Here is a 19543-nt window from a genome sequence, read left to right as displayed (position 1 = left end):
ATGTCCTGCCCGGGCCTCGCTGAGGTGAGGGTCGGGGCCGGGCCCCGCGGGGTTCCGAGGGTCCGCCTGGCGGGGCCGGCCCGGCAGCGGCCCCCTGCAGCCCGACGGCGGTCGGGGACAGAGGGGGTCCCTTCTGGGGGCGTGCATGCCGTGGCGCCGGGGGTCCCGAGGTGCTGGGGCTGTGGGTGAGGGGCGTGGAGCCTCTGGGCCCGGCGGCGGTTGGAGCGGAGCGGCCCGGCCGGGCGGCGGCGCCTCCGGGGGTCGGGCGCGGTGTGGGCTGCGCGGGGCTCCCCCAGAGCGCCCCGCGGCGCCGGGCTCCGGCCCGGCCTCCCGTCCCGTCTGTTCTCCTCGCAGGCTTCGTCGTGGAGCACGCGCACCCGCAGGGCTCGGGCCGCGCAGGCCGCGGGGCCGGGCGAGGCTCAGGCACGGCAGCTGCGAGAGCTTTGGAGCCGCACCGAGAAGGCCGAGCGGCGGCTGTTGGCCTTCGAGAACCTGGTGGGAGAGCTGGGCAGCAACCTGGCGGCACTGGGCAACCTGCTACAGGGCTACGGGCACCTCCAGCAGCGCCTGGACAACGTGGAGAACCTGCTGAAGAACAGGAACTTCTGGATCCTGCGGCTGCCCCCCAGCACCAGGGGCGAGGTGCCCAAGGTGAAGGCGCGGGGCTGCGCTCGCGGTCCTGCCGGTGCCGTGAGCCCTAAGCGCCTCGGTGGCGAAGAAGGGCCGGTCCCCATCCCCGCGGCTGGGGTGCTGAGCCCCGGAGCTGCGCTGCTGCCAGCATCAGTGCACAGAGATGTGGCAGAGAGCACGGCGCAGACCCGTCGTACCTACAGCGTGGGCTGCGGTTTCGTGCTATAGTCCTGCAGCTCTGTCCCTGGTGCCGCTCCTGCCTTGAGTTGTCTGAGGATCTGCAGCCCACAGCTGGCTCTGCATGCGGGCCCTGGAAGCACAGACGCCACAAATTGTGGAAATGCTGGAGCTCTCTGCTCTCAGCGATGCGCTGGGGCAGATGAGCACCTGTGAAACCGAGACTTGCACCCCCCGCGTGGCCAGGCGTGCTTTGCCCTCAGCTCCTGTGACCAAAGCCAGGCGTTCCCTTCATGTGTGCTACTTCCAGTTATCTGTAATTGCAGCAACCGAGTCACCAAGCGTAACGTAATGTTAATTTGTGGTTCCAGGTACCCGTCACATTTGATGACATTGCTGTGTACTTCAACGAGCAGGAGTGGGAGAGACTGGACAGCTGGCAGAAGGATCTGTACAAAGCTGTGATGAGGGGTAACTACGAGACCCTGATTTCCCTGGGTAAGGCACGGGCTCTGCTTCTCCCAGTGAGCTTCTCTTGTGTTTAACTCAGGCTGTTTCTCTCTTGTTCAGTGGGGCTGACTGCCCATGGCTTGCAGAACCTGGGCAGCCAATCATTTTCCATCCTTCCTGCTTGTTACCAGTAAACAAAACCTATAAGTGATATACACTAGTAATAGTTGATAGTAGTGATAATAATGCAAACAGCATCTATTATTAAAAAAAATATATCCATGTGTGATGCTGTTCTTAATGACTGTATGAGAGGATTCAGGATGGTCAGGGAACCATCGTGATCTTCCAGCGCAGTTCAGGAATTATCTAGGTGAAGTCTGATAATTGCATCTTGAACGACGTTTTGTTTTCTGTCTTTTTAGCACTGATGTAAAGCGACAGGGACATTTGCACATGCCTTGGTAAAGAACCAACCTAATCATGTTCAGTCCTTCTAAGGACATTTGACATGTTCTTGGATGGTTTGGGCTAGAAGATGTTTCTTATCAGAAACTGTTTCTTGGGCAACTGGTAGTGTGGTGGTCCATGCAGTTACTGACAATGAGACTTCACTTTTCTCAGTAGAGACTTCATTTTTCTAGCAGTACTCTGTAGAAACAGCAAACCTGTTCTTAAAATGATCCATCTGACACAGCCGTCTCTATGGAGCAGGAATCTTTCTGTCCCTGCCTCAGAACTGAACTAATCCGATAGCGATGGATCAGCCATCTTCAAATCACTGCTAATGCTGAGACTGGAGGAAAATGTTAAATTCAGAGCCTCTCCTTTGAGGTTTTAGGTCACCGTCCATTATTTTGATCTTTGCTGTACTTGAGCAACAGCTGTGCCAATGTGTGAATCCCACCACGGAACCACTGTTCTCCCTTGTGTCAGTGCAGGTGGGAGGTCTGCGTCTGTCCAGGCTGCCTGTCAGCCTCTGGGGCCGGGCAATTTGCTACAGTAACAGCCAGTTCCTAACAAAACCTGTTGTCCTCTGCTTCTCTGAGCAGACTATGCCGTGTCCAAGCCTGACATCCTGTCTCGAATTGAGAGGGGTGAAGAGCTCTGTGTCAAAGACTGTTGGAAGCCCCCGCAGACGCTGGACCAAGGCGCTCCAGAACCCCCACAGACCGTCCAGGATGGGCAGGAGCTCACGCAGACACACAGCCCAGGCAGTGAGGAACCTCTGCAGGCACACATCCAAGGCAGGGAGGAGCCCATGCAGGGCTGCAGCAGAGACAGTGAGGAGCATCTGAAGACGCGCCTCAGAGATGGTCAGGAGCCCACACAAACGTGCATCAATGGCCACAGTACCCTGCAGACGTGCATCGGAGGTCGCCAGGAGCCCCTGCAAGCACCAGAAGAGATGGACCAGATGGAGGAGGCTTTGGGAAAAGATGTCCGTGTGGAAGCTGACAGGGGTAAGTTTCACATGTGCCAGAGGGACGTGGCAGGTCCTGTCTCAGCCCTGTCAGATCTCCCATTGATGTCTGTTAGGAATGACCTGCTCTGAGGTTCTTTTGATTGTATTGTCTAGTTAACTCTGTGACAGATTTTTGGACAGCTACCCAAGAGAAATGTTTATGCTTGGCCAGATGAATCCTGTGGAGACAAAGGGCTCGAGTAGAGCCTGCAGCAGCAGGGCAAACCTCGTGGTCTCTTCCAGCCCTTTTCCTGTGCAGTTCTGCAGTCCTCCACCTGATTGCACGCATCAGCCTTAATGCTTTTGAAGACAGTACTGCTTGCTTTGCTGAGAGAGGAGACCTCATTGGAAGTAGGAGCCTGCAGTGGAGGGAGGAGGCTGGAGCAGCCTTGCTAGCTCCAGGGGCTGCAAAAGGAGTCAGGAGAGCCATGGGGTACAGCAAGAAAGAGTTGGAAAAATTAATTGCCAGATTTTGAAGGCCAGGCAAGAAAGGTAGAAGATGCTGGAAAGCTGCAGTCAGAGCCAGAGGTGGAGGTGTGTTTGAGAGCTATTTCTTGTTGGAAGTACAAGCTGGGAGCTACAAAAGCTTCAGGAAAGGCAGAGTGAATGCTGACAGGCAAAGGGCAGGGTCTGTCCTTGGAAAGTTACTCCGAAACTATAGGAGCCCCGTCATGACTGCAGGTTGGTTTACGAAGCTCCTTAGGAGATAGAAAGTGATGTTCATGGGCATGGTTTTTCCCTCTCCGTTCAGATTTCAAGTCACGTTCTGTTACTCAGATTTTCTCTGTACTTGAGCTGCAGTTGTGCCTTATGGGCGGATCCTACCATAACACCATGAAATCAGCACCACTTTGCCTGTTAGAGCACGGGTAGCATTTGTGTCTGTCCTTCCTGCCTGCCATCTCTGGGGTTAAGGAGGAACAGTCGTTCTGAAGTTTCTGACCTTTCAGCAGAGTGTTGTTGCAGCCAGTTCCTAACAAAACATGCTGTCATCTGCTTCTCTGTCCCTAAGCAGAGTCTGCTGTGTCCAATCCTGACATCCCATCCCAGACTGATAAGAATGAAGAGCTCTGTGTCCAAGATGCCCAGGAGCCCCCAGCGCCGTTTATCCAAGACAGTCAGGAACCCCCACAAACACTGAAAGAGATGGACCAGAAGAAAAAGACTGTGGGAAAAGAAGAAGTCCATTTGAAAGGTTGCACAAGTAAGTTCCCAGGGTGCCAGGAGGAAGTGCTTCCCCAGCTCTTCCTGTCCCTGCTGTCAGATCTCCCAGCAGTGTCTGAAGGAGGGTATGGCTGGCCTCTGTGCTTAGAGGAGCACTAGCAGGGGAAGGCAGAAGTCCTGGGGTGTGCTATTAATGTGCTACTAGGGAAAATGGAAGGTGTTTAATGTTCTGAAGGCAAGTCATGGAAGAAATGCCATCTGTAGGGTCAGTGGAGAGAGTTGAGGAGGGAGTAGGCTGCTGTGCATAAGGGACGGCTTGTGGCACTTTGGTGGCTCTTCCCGGATCTCTCTCTGCTTTTGATCCTGCTGTGTGGCTTCATTCCAATTCCTGCTGATGCTTTGCACATTTTTGATGTCATAGAATCATTAAGGTTGGAAAAGATCACTGAATTCTAATCCAGCCATGTTCCCCCCCTCACCATGCCCTCTGACCACGTCCCTCAGTGCCACATCTCTGTGGTTGTGGAGCACCTCCAAGGATGCTGACCCCCACCCTCTGGGCAGCCCGTGCCAGTGCCTCACCATGCATGTCACACATCTCCAGGTAGCATCACACCAAAGCAAGGAGACAGAAAACTGGGATGTTTAAAATTGCTTTTATCTCCTTTACAAACAGAATTTCCCAGGGTGGTGATGCGTGTTTTGTCCATGAGTGCACAGAAAAAGGAAGCAAGCAGGGAAGATCATCCCGACTCAGAGGTGGAAGATGACCCAGCAGAGTTTGGCTCTGGTGAGTATCCCCATATGTGGAGGATGCAGTGCACAGCAGGCAGGGAGCAGCTCCAACAGGCTTGGAATGAGGGCTGAGGGGAATGTTTCTTTTGCTGCTGTCGTGGGTGTAGATTGATCTAGTGAACTCCGTGACAGATTTTGGGACAGCTACCCAGTGAGGAAGGGCTCTGGTGCAGGGCACAGTGTTCAGCTCTATCATCTCCAGAGAAGCAATGAGTTGGAGATGGTTCTGTCAGAAATTAGGGGAAATGTGCTCATTTGCCTGTAATGTTTGGCATTTACTGACAGATGCAAGTTTGACAGGAGCAAAGAGCCTGGAGGTTCTGCAGAACGCAGCCCTCCCATCACTTTTTATCGTGCTACACCTCGTGGCCGTTGTTGGTATTGTTTGGGGCGGCTCTCTTTGCACAACCTGCCCTGGTGGCACCGCAGGGCAGCACAGCCGAGTTCTGGGAGCAGCAGATCTGCCCCTGGCACCCACTGGTCTGCTTCATGCATGTGGGCAGCAACTCTGCAGCAGCACCTGCGCCTTTCCACACTGCATTCTCAGATTTGTTGGCAGCTCAATTAAGAAATGTGCTCAGTGCTTTGAGACCTTACCAAAGCGTCAGATTGCTGTGAGGGTGAGTGACTCACGGCTCCGTTGTCTCTTTCCAGAGGAAATCTTTCTGTCAGAAAATGAAAAGGCCTCTGAAGCGGCTTCTCTTCCTGTAAGCGTCAAGGTGAAAGAGGAAAGGCCCGTGGCCTCACAAGAGGCATCTGCACCTTCTCCTGGCCCCGAGGTCCAGAAGTGCCCAGGAGAGCAAGCCAAACCCAAGAGCAAGAAGAAGCCGAGCAGGTACGCGAGCAGCAGCCTGCTGATGGGCGACTGCCGGCGCGGCTACGTGCGCGAGTGGTCGCACCCCTGCACCGAGTGCGGAAGGCGCTTCCGCCTGAAGATCAACCTCATCATCCACCAGCGGAGCCACGCCAAGGAGGGGCCCTATGAGTGCACGATATGCGAGATCAGCTTCACCGACAAAAAAAGCTTGGTCCTTCACCAGGGCATCCACACACAAGAGAGGGCCTTTGCGGCCAAGGTGTGGGGGAACACCCACCCGGAATTGAGGATGGGGCCGAGGAAGAAGCTCTGCAAGTCTCTTCACGGCAGTGCCCAAAGCCTGACTTACGGGACACGTGCAGGGGGGTCCTGGCTGGGCCAGGCCAAGGAGGAGCCATCCAGACCCTATTTGTCACAACAGCAAATGCCTAGCGCTCATACAAGGAACGTGGTTAAATGCAACCTTTGCAACAAGAGTCTCTCGTGCCCCTCTTCCCTCCAGCGTCACCTGAAGACCCACAGGCCGTACTGCTGCTCCACCTGCAAGAAATGCTTCAGCCGCCAAACTCACCTGGTGCGCCACGAGCAAATACACGAACGCCAGAAAGCCCTGGAGAACCAGCAGCCCAAAGCAGAGCAGCCCGCAGCAACGGCCGGCTGGCTGCAGCCCTAAGGAGCCCCAGATGCCCGGCCAGAGCGCTGCTCACACGCTGAACCAGGCACTTGAGAAGTGCAGCCAGAGCTGTTCAGTGAAGGCACTCCCGGTGCTTGCTGCAGAACACATACTCCCAGATAATCCTAGACTTGTGATATCCCAACTTGGAAGGCACCCTCCAGCGGCACCGGTTCCCATTCAAGAACTGCCACATCCACTGCTGTGGTGGGAGCGCAGTCCGGCCTGTTGTGAAACTAGGAAATAGGGTGGCAGTTTGGGAGGCAACAAACGACAACAGGAGAGATCCAAATTGCTTGTTTCTCCAGGGAGAAACTGAGCATCAGGACGGATTTTTACACACACTGGGATGGTGTGCCATCTATCAGATGGAATTCCCGTGGTTGCAGAATGAATCAAAGCCTGGATGCCATTATGTAGAACAAATTACGGAAGCCTCTGGTGATACAAAATGCTTTACTGTCCCTCAGTTTTGTGTCTGCTGGCTGATGCATGGAACTGTCCCAAACTGACCTCCCCACATGAGCAGGTATGTCTCCTGCAGCCCAGCAAAGGAAGTTGTAAGCAGCTGTTGAGCTCAGCTGTTATTTGATGCTGGAGCCGACCACTTTGTTTTGGAAACAGAATTTAACAGTGAAGTGGAAGGACAGAAGGGTCTCAAACTGGAAAATTAGAGTGAATTCCCAATGAGCTCTTCATTTTGGTGACTGTTTCTTGGCCACGATTGCCAGGTGGAGAACGGGGCACTTCTGAGATCCCATCATGTCCTGGCCGTGCTTGTCTGATAACCCATCCTGCTGATTAAATCCACTGAACGTGAGATCTGCTGGGGAACACCAGTCCATTGAGCTGGAAGACAGGCAGAACAGGACAACCCGCGACTCTGCAGGGATGCTGTGGGTCGTGTGTCCCAGCAGCAATCTTCCCTTGAAGAAGGCCAGCCTTCAAGATGGCTAATAGCCTCTTAAAAGCTAAGAATGCTTTTAAGAAAACTCTGCAGGTAGGATTCCTCCTGTGCTGCAGCACAGCCTGCACAGGGACCCCCTTGCCTTGGATGTGTTGGCTGACACAGAATCACAGAAGCATAGGGGTCAGGAGGGGCCTCTGGAGATCCTGCAGTCCAACCCTCCTGCTCATACAGGTTCCCTATGGTAGGTTGCACAGGAAGGTGTCCAGGTGGGTCTTGCTATGTCAGCTTCTCTGCACTGGAGTGTTCCCTCTGCTCGTCCCTGCTGTGCCCAGAAGCCATGCACAACCCCTCTATAACTAACCACGTGGAAGAATAGTTACGCTAGCTACCTCAGCTGTCCCATGGAGAGGCAGCCTGGTAGGTGACAAAGCCAGGCCAGAGGGGCGCTGGTGGCCCCAGGAACCATGTGAGCCACCAGATGCTCTGCTGGGGAACACAAACCACGTGTAGAGAGAAGCCCTGCTGGCATCGCCATGCAGGCCAAGCTGCTAGCACACTTGAGTTCTTTTGCTCCATTTAATTGATGTGATTACTTGAAATTATGAAGCGTGTGCCCCTCTCTGGGCAGGGTGTGTGGGGAACCAATTACTTTAGATTTTTCATTCCTGGCCACCTATTAAGGTCTGAAGGGCCACAAGGTGACACTGCCTGGGCCACTTCCTGTCGCACGCATCCATGGTGCACAGGACAGGGCTGGGCTGCACTGCTGTGCCCTGCTTTAAATGCTCCAGGCCATTCTCACGCTGCCCTGCACTTGTCCCCAGCACCATGGCACTGCGAAGCTCCATGAGACAGGGGTGGCTGCTGCCTTGCAGGCTCTGAGGTGATGGTCTGGCAGCAAGCTCTGCTGCAGCGAGGGCTGATATTGGTTGTCCCTGCCCAGGTAACTGTCACAGTAAATCCCTGCACTGCAGGGCAAGTCAGCTGCTGCAACGGTGTCATCACACACCTCTGAGTCTGGGGGCTGCGGGGAGGAGATGGGCCTGGAGCATTTGCTTTGTGAGTGGGACCAGTCTTTTGTAGGAAATCTCTCATCCCTTTCTCAGGCTGTGGAATCAGTAAAATGTTTTGTCTGTATGTGCGTGCCTGTTCTTGGTTATCTTTCTGCAGGTGTATGTGTTAGTGCTGCTCACATAGAAGGGAGCAGGGGCTGCACTGTGCAGCTTAAGGGAGATCTGCCCTCTGAGCATCTGGCACGCACACTGATCTGTGTGTATGGCTGCACCTGCGCACACCTCTATGGCTCCCAGAGCCACACTGCTTCCATCTCACCCAGGAAGTCCCTCATGTGGGTCCCCATTGCCATTGTGGGCCTGAGGGTGTGAGGGTATGGCATGGAGCTGCGTCAGGGGAGGGCGGGGGGTAGAGAGAGGCACTGCCCCAGAGAGCGGTGGGCACAGCCCTGAGCTGCTGGAGCTTGCAGAGCATTGGGACACTGCTCTCAAACAGAGCATTTGGGTGGCCCTGTATGTGGCCAGGGATCGGACTCAGTGGTCCTTGTGGGTCCCGTCCAACATGGGACATTCACAGGGCATCTTTGGCCATCACTGGCCCATGGCAGTGGCCACGCTGCGTCATGAGGGCACGGCCTCCCAGCACGCAGTGCACAGAACGGGCAGGGGGCGCTGGGGGGCATTTTCTCGGCCATTGCTGAGAAGGGGGGGGGCGCAGATGAGGCTACGCCCAACGCATCAGCACCACTGTGCTCAGGCCCGGCCTCAGTTCTGCCACCGTCCACAGGGTGTCACCAGGCTGCCATTGTCATCCCCCTTATCCTACGACGTTCCTAGGACGCCATTGTCCCCTCCTTCATGCCGTGTCCCACGCGGCCGCTGTTACCACACATCACCTGGCCAGGATGGGTGTCCAGTCTCAGCATCCCCTCTGCTGGGTGGCACCGTGGTGGCCGTGGCCATCAGTCCTTGGTGCTGTGCCCACATCCTTCACAGTGGGGCCACCCAGTCCTGCCCAACCAGTGCTGGCCTCGCAGGGCTGCGTCCAGGCAGCTCTCAGCCTGCCCCCATAGCAAAGGTACTCCGACCTGCTGTACCCAGAGCACGGTTGGCTTCTGGGCTGCAAGTGCAGCGTCTGCTTGTGTTGGGATGCATGACGGCAAGGGCACCTGGGACACGGTGTGACAGGACCGAAATCACAAAAGCTGGGCTGAGGAGAGGAGGAGGAGGGGCTGCCCATGGGCGATGGAGCCTTGGCAGGCCATGGGGCAGAGCAGAGGGCAGATAAGGGCTTTGTTGTGCTAATGCTGCCCAAGAGCCGCAGTTTGCAGCTGAATGGGGCTGTGAACAGGAGCTCTGCATCTCTGTAGGATCGCCAGGCTCAGAGCTGGGCGAGACCCCAGGCGGGCAGCAGCACCCATGTAGTGAGCCAGACAGCACAGGGTTTCGGCGGGGACGTGGGGTGACAGGCATGCAAGGACAGTACCGCGGTGCTCCCGCTGTGGCTCCGGCCCCATCGACACCCAAGCTCAACAGGAGATGGCGTCAGTCCAATCCTTTATCCAAACCTCTCCCCGTTTGTGCGGTGACTCCGGTTGTCCCAGCAACAACAGCCTCTCCCTGGGCACCCGCACTCCCCAGCCAACCTCAACGCTGTTACGAACTGAAGTAAACCTGATTTCAAGCGCTCCGCTCCCCGTCCCACAGTGCCCAACACACCGAGCTGCTCTTTGGCTCAGCCTTTTTCCACTGGGTAGCAGCACAGCCCAGCTCAGCCCTACCACCAGACCGGCTCCGGTGGGTCCAGGGCCACTCGGTCTCCTCGTGCTCACGCAGTGGATCAGCCGGCTCCATCCTCATCCCTGTGGGGCTGTGATGCCGGCTGCCCTCCACCGCAGGCTGCCGCACCTCTCCGCCTGCAGAAACGCCACCCCTTCCATCCCATCTGCAGCCCTCGTGCTACGGATTATCCTGGGTCAGCGGCTTGCAGCGGTCCGTCCCCGGCCCGCGGTTTGGCAAGCTGGCAGCGGGAGCGTTGGCCACGGCGTGGACCTTCTGGTGGTGGTTCAAGGACTGCCGGTGGCGGAAGCTCTTGCTGCAGCCGCTGCACTGGAAGGGCCGCTGCTGGGTGTGCCGGCGCTGGTGCTCCTCCAGCAACGTCTGCATGGGGAAGCTCTCCGTGCACTCGATGCAGCGGTAGAGCCGCTCCCCGGCTGCGCTGGCACGCGGCCGTCCCGCCCAGCCGCCCCGCAGCTGCACCCCGTGGATGCGTTGGTGTTTCTGCAGGTGGTGCTTCTGGATGAAGCCCTTGCCGCAGGCGGGGCAGCAGTAGGGCCGCTCCCCGGTGTGGATGCGGTAGTGTTTGTTGAGGTTGGATTTCTCGTTGAAGCTCTTCCCGCAGGCGGGGCACTGGAAGGGCCGCTCTCCCGTGTGCAGGCGCTGGTGCCGCAGCAGAGCGGCGTGGTGGGCCAGGCTCTTCCCGCAGGCCGTGCAGATGAAGGAGCCGTTGCTCTTCCTCGCGTGGCTCTGCTGCCGCGCCAGGAGGCTGCGTTTCAGCCGGACGTTCTTCCAGCCCTGCGGCGGCACACGGGGTTCATCCCCCGCGCCAGGCGGGCCGTGCTCCTCTGTGCCAGCCTGCGTCGAGGCGGCCTCTGTGGCGGCATCCTCCCCCAGCAGCATCCCCTGGGGCAGAGCGAATGGCTGCTCGGTCTCCGCGCCGTGCCCCTGTTCTGATGGGAAATGCAAGGCCGGGGCTGGGCGAGCTTCCACTGGGATGACCGCAGGCTTGAAGTCAGGCTGAGCAGCCCCGTGTTTGCAGAGCTCCCCTAAGCCCTCTGCTGCCGCCTTCTGCTCGTCCATGACGGCGTGGCTCTCCCAAGGCACCGGCGGCTCCTGGCCCAGGGGAACCTCCTCTTCCAGCCTCACAGAGGACACCTGTGGCAGAGCCAGCATTTCCAGTCCTTCCTCCTGCGGCTGCTGCTCTTCTGTCTTGATCACGATCTTCTCACCTGCTGAGAAACAGTAATTCATTCCCAGCAAAATAAAGCTCTCCCAGGCCTGTATCCCCAGCAGCGGAGCAGAAGCTGGCCTTCCCCTGCAGCACGCGGGTGAGACATGAGCAGACAACCAGCAAATGTGCTGCTACAGATGGAGCAAAAGGGATCTACCATGAGCAAAGGGGGAGAAGGGCACAAGGCAGGAAGGCGCTGTGTCTGCTGGGGGCTGCCTGGGGACATTCAGTGGAGCAATGATGTAATATTCATAAAGAACCCAAAACAGGAAAACATGAAAGCAACAGTGCAGCTGCAGAGTCCTCAGTCCTGCAGGGAACTCTGTTAGGAACGGCAGAGATTAGTTGGGTAAATCTAGAGGAAGTGACCAAAGCAAAACCTTCCAGGAGCAGGACTGAGAAGCCACAGAGCCACTCTCACACTAAGCCTTGCCCACGCTTTTTCCTCTCTTGCCAAGTGTGCTGCTCTGGGCTTAGAGTTTTGGTGTGGTCTCTTCCAGATTTCCTTCCCCCTTCGGCACTGATTTTCCTTCTCCATTTTCAATTTCCATTCACTCAACCTGCACACAACCCTTCCCCACCACCCCTGGCATTCACTGCAGTGCCATCAATGCCACCACTGTGACTCACCGCCACCACCGTGCCCCAACACAGCTCCCTCCTCCAGCAGCCCGTGGGTCCTGGAAGCTGAATCCTCCCCATCCTCAGTTGTCAACAGCAGAGCAGATTTGGAACTGGCGTCCCCGGGCCCTGGGGGAAGAAGCAGGTGTGCAAAGAGCTGATCCTGGGCACCAACATGAGCCAACAGTGTGCTCAGGTGGCCAAGAGGGCCAACAGCATCCTGGCCTGCATTAGAAACAGTGTGGCCAGCAGAAGCAGGGAGGTGATCATCCCCCTCTACTCAGCACTGGTGAGGCCGCACCTCAAGTGCTGTGTTCAGTTTTGGGCTCCTCACTACAGGAAAGACATTGAGGCCCTGGAACGTGTGCAGAGAAGGGCAACGAAATGGTGAGGGGTCTGGAGCACAAATATGAGGAGTGGCTGAGGGAGCTGGGATTGTTCAGTGTGGAGAAGAGGAGCTCAGGGCAGACCTCATTGCACTGTACAACTTCCTGAAGGGAGGCTGTGGTGAAGAGGGATTTGGCCTCTTCTCCCAGGCAACGAGCAGCACATGCAATGGCCGCAAGTTGTATCAGAGGAGGTTCAGGTTGGACATGAGGAAGAACTTTTTCTCTCAGAGAGTGGTCAGGCACTGCAATGGCTGCACAGGGAGGTGGTGGAGTCGCCGTCCCTGGCAGTGTTCAAGAGGCGCCTGGATGACGTGCTGCATGATATGGTTTAGTGCTGGTGGTGGCAATGGTGATGAGGAGATGGTTGGACTGGATGATCTTATAGGTCGTTTCCAACCTTGTGATTCCATGATTCTATGATTCAACACCAGCACCTCTCAGGGAAGAGCTGCTCCTGCACAGCTGGGGCCTGGGCGCAGCTTCTGCAGGACAGGTAGAGCAAGGAGGCTGATGTCAGCCATGCCAGGTGACTGATTTTAGTTACCTCAGCAAGAACTGAACTTTGGACTTTATCACCATTTTAAAATTACAGCCCAAAATAACCAGTGCTAAAATTTAAGACCGCTCCCAGCAAATTCCTCCAGGGTGGTGCATATGTGCAGTACACCTGTACTGGAAGGCGGGATTGCAGAGTGCCGTGCCAGCGAGGCACGACGTTCCCCCAGTGCTGAGAACCACCAAAGGCTGAGGATGTGACGCACAGCTGTCACCCGTGACCAAACCCTAACGGTGCCAAGGCCTCGCCATTCACTGCTTGTTCTCCAAATATCCAGATAACACAGTAACCTATGCAAAGCAAAGTTCAGCATGGGATATGACAGTCTGACACAAGCGCAGGGAATGAATCTCACCGAGAGAGACCACAGCCTCATAGCTCCCCTTCACTTCCATCCTGTACAGCTCCTGCTGCCGGCTGTCCACACCGCCCCACTCCTGCTCTGCCAAACAGGCAGCATCGTCCTCACCTGACGCAGGGACCTGGAATGGCAGGAGGCACCTCCTGAGCACTGTCTTGCCTCGTCTCTCCTCACACAGCCCCCCTATGTCTGTGTGACAGCACAGAGCTCTTGGGGAAAGGCCCCATGCCCTGGCCTGAGGCCTCTCCCCTAACAGCCAGGAGGTTTGCAGCTCCTTCTCCAGATCCACGCCATCAACCTGGGGCAGTCCCCATCACATCAGAGCACGACATGTATGGGAAGGCATCCTACCCTGCAAGGCAACTAGCAGGGCTCAGCAGGGCTACATCTGTAATTTGTTCCCTTTTTTTCCACTGGAGATGGGGAGGAGCTGGAAGGGCTCAAGGCAAAGCTTGGAAGGAGCCACATCCCTGCTGCCCCACCCTGCACAACACCCACAAGAGCATTCCATCCGCGCCGTTACCTTGAGCGCATCCTCACTGCCTTATGCACATTCGTTGGATGAAGTTCGTCCCAGATTTCCTGAGGCTGGACCCCATTCCCCAGGGCTCACCTTTGCTACCTCACACTTGGCCCTTGGCCCCTGTTACTCCGAGCTTGTTCTCCATTCCCTAGGACTCGTGCCCTGTGCCCCAGGGCTCATCCCCGTTACCAAGAGCTTATCTCCCTTACCTTGGGCTCACTGCCTGTTCCCTGGCGCTCGTCCCACGTTACCCTGGGCTCATCCGCTGTGCCCTGGGATTCATCCCTACTACCTGAGGCTCACTCCCTGTGCCCCGGGGCTCATCCCCCGTTCCTTGGCGCTTGTCCCTCACACCACAGACGCACCCCCATGACCTGAGGCTCACCCCCGTGCCCTAAGGCACATCTCCCATCACTTCGGGCTCAACCCCGTTCCCTGGAGCTCATCCCCCGCGCCCTAGGACCCACCCCTCACCCCGTCGCCTCCCCCCGTCACCTGAGGCTCATCCCCGCCGGTTCCCAGCCCGTTCCGCGGCACCCAGCCAGCTCTGTTCCGCAGCTGCCTCTCGACGTGCTCCAGCCGCCTCGCGCTGTCCCTCAGCAGGGCGCTCAGCGCGGCCCAGCGGCGCTCCAGCTGCCCGCCGACCTCCAGCACGGCCTTCTCCAGCTCCGACATTTTCTTCTCGGCCGTCTCCGCGCGGCCCTCCAGGCTCAGCAGCCGCACGGCCTGCGCCTCCACCTTCCGCTCCACCGCCTGCACCGCCGCCACCACCGTCCACAGCGAGATCTCGTGCACCGCCGGCGGCCGCTTCGCCCCTTCGGTGGGGACGGCGACGGGGCCGGGGGGCTGCGGGGGGAGCGGCTGCCAGGCGTCGGGCCCCCACTCGGGCTCCTGCGGGCGGGGAGAGGAGGAGGTCAGGGACGCGGCGGGGCCCTCCCGCGCCCTCCCCGCGGTGGCGGGGCCCGACCCGGGCCCGTCCTCCCCGCCGCGGCGGGTCCCGCTCCCGGCTCCCCGCGGCGTCAGGCACCGCGGTGGAAGGGAGGCCCGCCGCCCGCCGCGCCCGTACCTGAGCGGGGCCCCACCGGGCCATGGCCACCCCACACCGCCACCGCCGCCGCCGCTGCGCGATGGCGCCCTCTCGCGGCCCGCCGAGGCGCCGCCGCCCCTCCGCTCCCTCAGCGCCGCCCGGCCCTCCGCACTGCCCCGGATCCAGACGTCACTCAGCCGTACGCCTCCCACGACCCCGCTCGCTCCTCCCAGTCCCCAAAGACCCCGAATCGTTCACAGAAGCGCGGAGTTCCCGCTTCTCCCCGTACAACCCCAGCTCCCGACCTCCCCCCGCCATTCCCAGCTCCCCCACTTCCAGCCGCTTCCTCAATCACGGACCCCCCCCCCCCCCCCCCCCCACCTCTCAGTCCCCAAAAGCCCCACCAACGTTCACAGAACCGCTCCGTTCCCAGGACTGGTTTAATTAACCCATTAACCAGCCTGCCCCACAGCACGGCCCCCATCATACAGGCACAGGGAACCCCTCCTCACGTCATTTTCCAACACGCGTTATTTTCCAACACAACCCACTCTCGTTCCCTCGCTGCCCACCAGCAGTGCCCACCCCACACGCAGCACTCCCTCCAGTTCCACCATTTTACCCTCGAATTCTTCCCGTCACAACTCTGAAATGCCCCCGGCTTGGCAGCCAGGCAGGGGTAGACCTCAGGGCAGCAGCAAGGACCCGCAGGAGCTCCATGAAGGGCACAGACATGGGGTGCTGCAGCGGGACACGGATGTGGGACACGGATGTGCTGGAGGGTGCCCGTACAAAGGCGACAAAGCTGGAGGTTTCCCAGCAGCAGCACAGCAGAGCTACATGCAGCTGTGGGGAGGAACCCAATTCCCACAGCCAGAGCCCCAAAGCAGCTCCTCACAGCCGCTCCTCCCACCTTCAGGAAGAGGAGCACGCAGCCATGGGCGCTGGGCAGGGTGGGATGATCCAGCCACAATGCCCAGAGCCCACGGTCGAGGATGAAGAGAGAAGGGCCAGCAGCAGCCCCATCTTCAGAAGTGCCCCCTCGCCCTCCTCTCCCCCTCCCCTACACAGGCTCAGAGTACGGAGGCAGTTTGCTGCTACACTCATGCAGGCTCTCCCTTCTCATGTCGGTCTTCTGGTGTCCTCAGGAGCAGTGGAGCTGCTTGTAGGCTTTCTGGCACTCGTTGCACCAGTAGCGCTTCCTGCCCGCGTCGCTCTGGCTGTGGTGGACGAATTCAGAGGCCCAGACAAAGCTCCTATTGCAGCAGAGACACAGGGTGAAGTGATGCCGGTCAGCGTGTGTCCTCTGGTGCAGCGCCAGAAAGTTCTGGCTGGAGAAGTTCTCCATGCATTCAGTACACGTATACGTAATTTTGTGAGGAGACAGTGGGAACCGGCTGGGGTTGGACTTCTCCCACTGCTCCCTGGTGCTGCTGCCCTGGGTGTGGGGCTGGGCGGCCCTGCAGGGCGCCAGGCTGGAGCCCCCCTCGGTGTCGGAGGATGGGCAGAACCCGGTGGCCGCCCGGATCCGCAGGTGACGCCGGATTTTCTTTTTGGACATGAAGGTCTGGTTGCATTCGATGCAGACGTACGGCACCCAGTTGCTGTGGCTCTTCTGGTGGATGATGAGGTTGATCTTGAGCAGGAAGTTCTTCCCGCACACCACGCACCTGTAGAACTTCTCTCGGGAGGAGTTTCGCTGGCAGGCAGCGGTTCTGCCCACGCTCTCCTCTGGCTTTGCCAGCAGATCAGCCGAGCTGCTGGGCTCCACGTGCGCTGCTGTTTGGCAAAGGTCTGGCATCTCCTCCTTACTCGGCTCTTCAGGAGCATCTGCTGCCACACACTGGCCACTGTTCCCTGCACCTTTCAAGTCCTCCTTTTGCAGACCCTCCTCAGCACCGATCCGCTCCTGCAGGACCTCTCCTGGGATCCCCACCTCAGCACCTGCTGGAAATTTGGCAGAACCCCAGCATCACTCTTCCGCTCAGTTCTGAGAACAAGGCATAAAGACCAAGGGGGCACAAAGACCCAGGGGGCATAAAGACCCAGGGGGCACAAAGACCCCCATGTCTCCCTCTCTCCTCGCCCAGGAGCTGCTACCAATGCCAGCACCGCTCTCTTCTTCCAGCCCAGTGCCTTCCCAGACCACAGACCCACCCAGAGCACAGCAGGACACCACTACAGCCAGTCACCTCAGACACCCCAAGGGATGACGAACATCACTGAGGATGGGAAGAATCCAGAAGAGACATCAAGGGCTCATCCTTCAGCGCAAACCAACTGACTGACTTGGTTCACACCAAGCCATATCCCATTTTTATATAGTTTCAAAGCTGGTAACTGGATTTACTGCGCTAACCCCTTCTTGGCCCTTATGTGAATCATGTAGAAATCTGTCCCAAAAGCCTCAGCAAAGGTTCGTGCAGAGCTAATGCTGCACACTGTGCTCCCTGAGCCCCCAGCCCAGCAGGAGGGAGGAAGGGCTCTGCACTTTACCTGCTGCAGGAGGAAGAGATGGAGGCAGGCTCAGGGTCAGCACTTCCTGGCAGCACGTGGGGATGGGGCAGGGAGGGGAGGTAGCCAGGTGGCTGAGATCTGCTGGAGCTCCTATGGCTTCCTGAGGAACGTGTGCTACAAGGGCAGAGGTGGGGATTACGACCTCAGGTGAGGCACAGCCAGGGCTCAGGGTCCCTCGCTTCGGTGGACTCGCCAGACACTCGTGTGCACTACTGTCAGATGCATCCGAAGGGCTCCTGCTGTCCTCCAGGTTCCTGCATCTCCCTGTAGAAGACTGCTCTGTGTCCACCTGCAGCAGGGCTTCACCGCTCGCACAGCCAGGACCGTCTGTTTCTGGGGACAGAAGAGTGCTCATCATCACCAGCCCCTACTGGGGTCCATAGGAGCCAGGACAGAGCCTGAGGGTCCCCTCTCGGGGTCTCAAGGCACTGGGCTCCGTGCCAGGGGGAGACTTCCAGGCTACTGATGTTCCCAACACAATCCCTGTGCACGGCCCCAGGAGCTGCCCCTGTCCCTGTGGCTGAGGGCAAGGACCGCTGGCGTGCTGGTAAGCAGGCAGGAGCCAGGATCCGTGCATGGGTGAGACTCAGCATCACTCACCTGCAGCTGGCTTCAGGGACACCGCCGTGCCCTCCAGGCCTGGCTCTGCCGGTTCACATGGCTCTCCTCTTTCCATCTGCAATAAGACTTCAGGCTTGGCTAGGTCACAGTCTGCTCAAGGACAAGACAAACATCAGAGACGTGAAGCATCTTTGCAGGTGCATCCACTGTCTTCTGCACGTGCTGTCATCATACAGCCCACACCCCATCCATCAAAACCTCATCTCCAAACAAGCTGCACGCGAGGAGTTACAGGCAAAGACAGGGAGCTCTATGGAGGATCTGAAAAGCACCCTCAGGCTCATCTGATAATTCATCTCTGCTCCACCTAGGATTACTAGGTAAACCTGTTCTCCCGGAATTCCCCCACACAACAGGTGTAAAGTGCCCTGAAGACAGGAAAACAATCTGGCCCACTGCAGGATTTGGCTGGTGCCTCATTTTTCACCTGGGCTGTACTTGGAGGTGAGCTCATGAGATGCTAAGGGGACACCAGCTGCAGGGAAATCCAAGCCCACTGCTCCCTTCACCTCAGCCCTGGGTAGAATTAATGACAAGCGTGAGGGTTTCAGGTTGGACAGAGCTGATTTTGTCCTTGTGTCTGCTATGATGCCATGCTTTGGCCTTAGGAGAAAACCAGCGTCGGTAACACGATGATGTTTCAGTTGCAGCTGAGCAGTGCTGGGCAGACATTTGGGTTTCTCAACTTCTCATGCTATCCTGCCAGCAAGTGGGCTGAGTGGCACGAGGAGCTGGGAGGGGACAGAACCTACACTGGCCAGAGAGAGATGTTCCATATGACATCGTGGGGTACACACAGGAAACCTGACAGAGATCGTGGCAGTGAGAATTTGTATGGCAGCTCAGAGAGGACGGCATCCCAGCTTTCCACAAGGAGACACTGAGCACTTTCTACCCCCTCCTGAGCCCCACAGCCTCCATTTGCTCCCAGAGGGGACAAGAGTTGGAGCTGATTGTTTGGGGCTACAGATCCCAATGAGAGGTAAAGAAAAGCAACCCAGGGAGAGCAGCCCGGATAGCGATGGGAAATGCCAAACCAGCACGGATGCATACACAGGGACACCAGCATTTCACAGTTGCTCTGCATCACGCTCCGATGCAGCTCCTTCTGCTCATCATCCAGGAGGGCCCACTCGTCCCTGCTGAACTCCACAAAGACATCCCTGAAAGTCACCGGCAGCTGTGGGCAGAGGGCTGGGCTCAGTGCATCTGCCAGCTCCTCCCAGCCAGCTCCCAGACCCTGGGAGCCCCATGAGCAGCCCTTCAGATTCACCAAAAGGCCCCTTCGCCCCTCCTAATGGGCCCACAAGCAACCTCCAGGCTCACTCTCAGCCCCCTCCCCCCCCATCAGCCCATTCAACCTCTCCATAGCACCATACGCATCCCATAGGCTACTGCACTGTTCCCAAATGATTTCTCAGTCCTTCAAAGGCCCATCATTGACCCCGAAACCTAAATCCAGCCTGCCTCACCCTTCTCCCCAAATCTCTGTGCAGGAGCCCCATGGCTCAGTACCAGCCCCAGACACCCCCAGCCCCCTTCTGGCCCTTGAAGCAGCCCCCAGCTTCACACCCAGAGCATCAAACGCCCCCAAACTGCTGAAAAAGCATCATCCCCCAGCCTCGGTTCCACAAAGTCCCCATCAGTAACTGCCAGACCACCTCACAGCCCCACAGACAACCTCTCAGCCCCCCACAAACAGACCCCAGCCTGACACCCAGACCCCCATAAGGAAGCCCTACGTTGATCCCCTGCCCCACAGACATCGCCTCAGCCCCCAGGCTGACCCTCAGGCAAAGGCTCCATAACAGCCCCCAGCCTGAC

At 58.0% G+C, this 19543-nt stretch overlaps 3 protein-coding genes across 4 annotated transcripts in view; 1 reads left to right on the top strand and 2 right to left on the bottom strand.

Annotated features, from left to right (window-relative positions):
• LOC122193722 (zinc finger protein 777-like) lies at positions 1-8218 on the top strand. The gene is made up of 7 exons (XM_042894587.1): positions 1-24; positions 355-651; positions 1179-1305; positions 2310-2720; positions 3735-3926; positions 4563-4676; positions 5336-8218. The coding sequence occupies exons 1-7, from the start codon at positions 1-3 to the stop codon at positions 6169-6171; spliced, it is 2001 nt and encodes a 666-aa protein (XP_042750521.1). The 3' UTR covers positions 6172-8218.
• Positions 6611-15707, bottom strand: LOC122193721 (zinc finger protein 398-like). Its single transcript, XM_042894586.1, has 5 exons — positions 15649-15707; positions 14050-14752; positions 13026-13152; positions 11735-11854; positions 6611-11102 (listed from the first exon to the last, which is right to left on the bottom strand). The coding sequence occupies exons 1-5, from the start codon at positions 15705-15707 to the stop codon at positions 10054-10056; spliced, it is 2058 nt and encodes a 685-aa protein (XP_042750520.1). The 3' UTR covers positions 6611-10053.
• LOC122193717 (zinc finger protein 282-like) overlaps positions 15008-19543 on the bottom strand; it is a 5034-nt gene continuing 498 nt past the window's right edge. Inside the window, exons 2-5 of one of the 2 annotated variants that reach the window (XM_042894579.1) lie at positions 18773-18899; positions 17699-17809; positions 17078-17431; positions 15008-16528 (exon numbers count right to left, since the gene is read on the bottom strand). In XM_042894579.1, the coding sequence (XP_042750513.1) occupies positions 15726-16528; positions 17078-17431; positions 17699-17809; positions 18773-18899 (1395 nt within the window). In that variant the 3' untranslated portion in view covers positions 15008-15725. The remainder of the gene's footprint in view (positions 16529-17077; positions 17432-17698; positions 17810-18772; positions 18900-19543) is intronic. The other variant, XM_042894580.1, reaches the window with a different exon arrangement.

This window comes from Lagopus leucura, unplaced genomic scaffold (genome assembly GCF_019238085.1).
Source record: "Lagopus leucura isolate 7727_CA_CO unplaced genomic scaffold, USGS_WTPT01 227-14_obj-0_obj, whole genome shotgun sequence".
NCBI lineage: Eukaryota > Metazoa > Chordata > Aves > Galliformes > Phasianidae > Lagopus > Lagopus leucura.
This window is presented reverse-complemented; position numbering and strand designations above follow the sequence as displayed.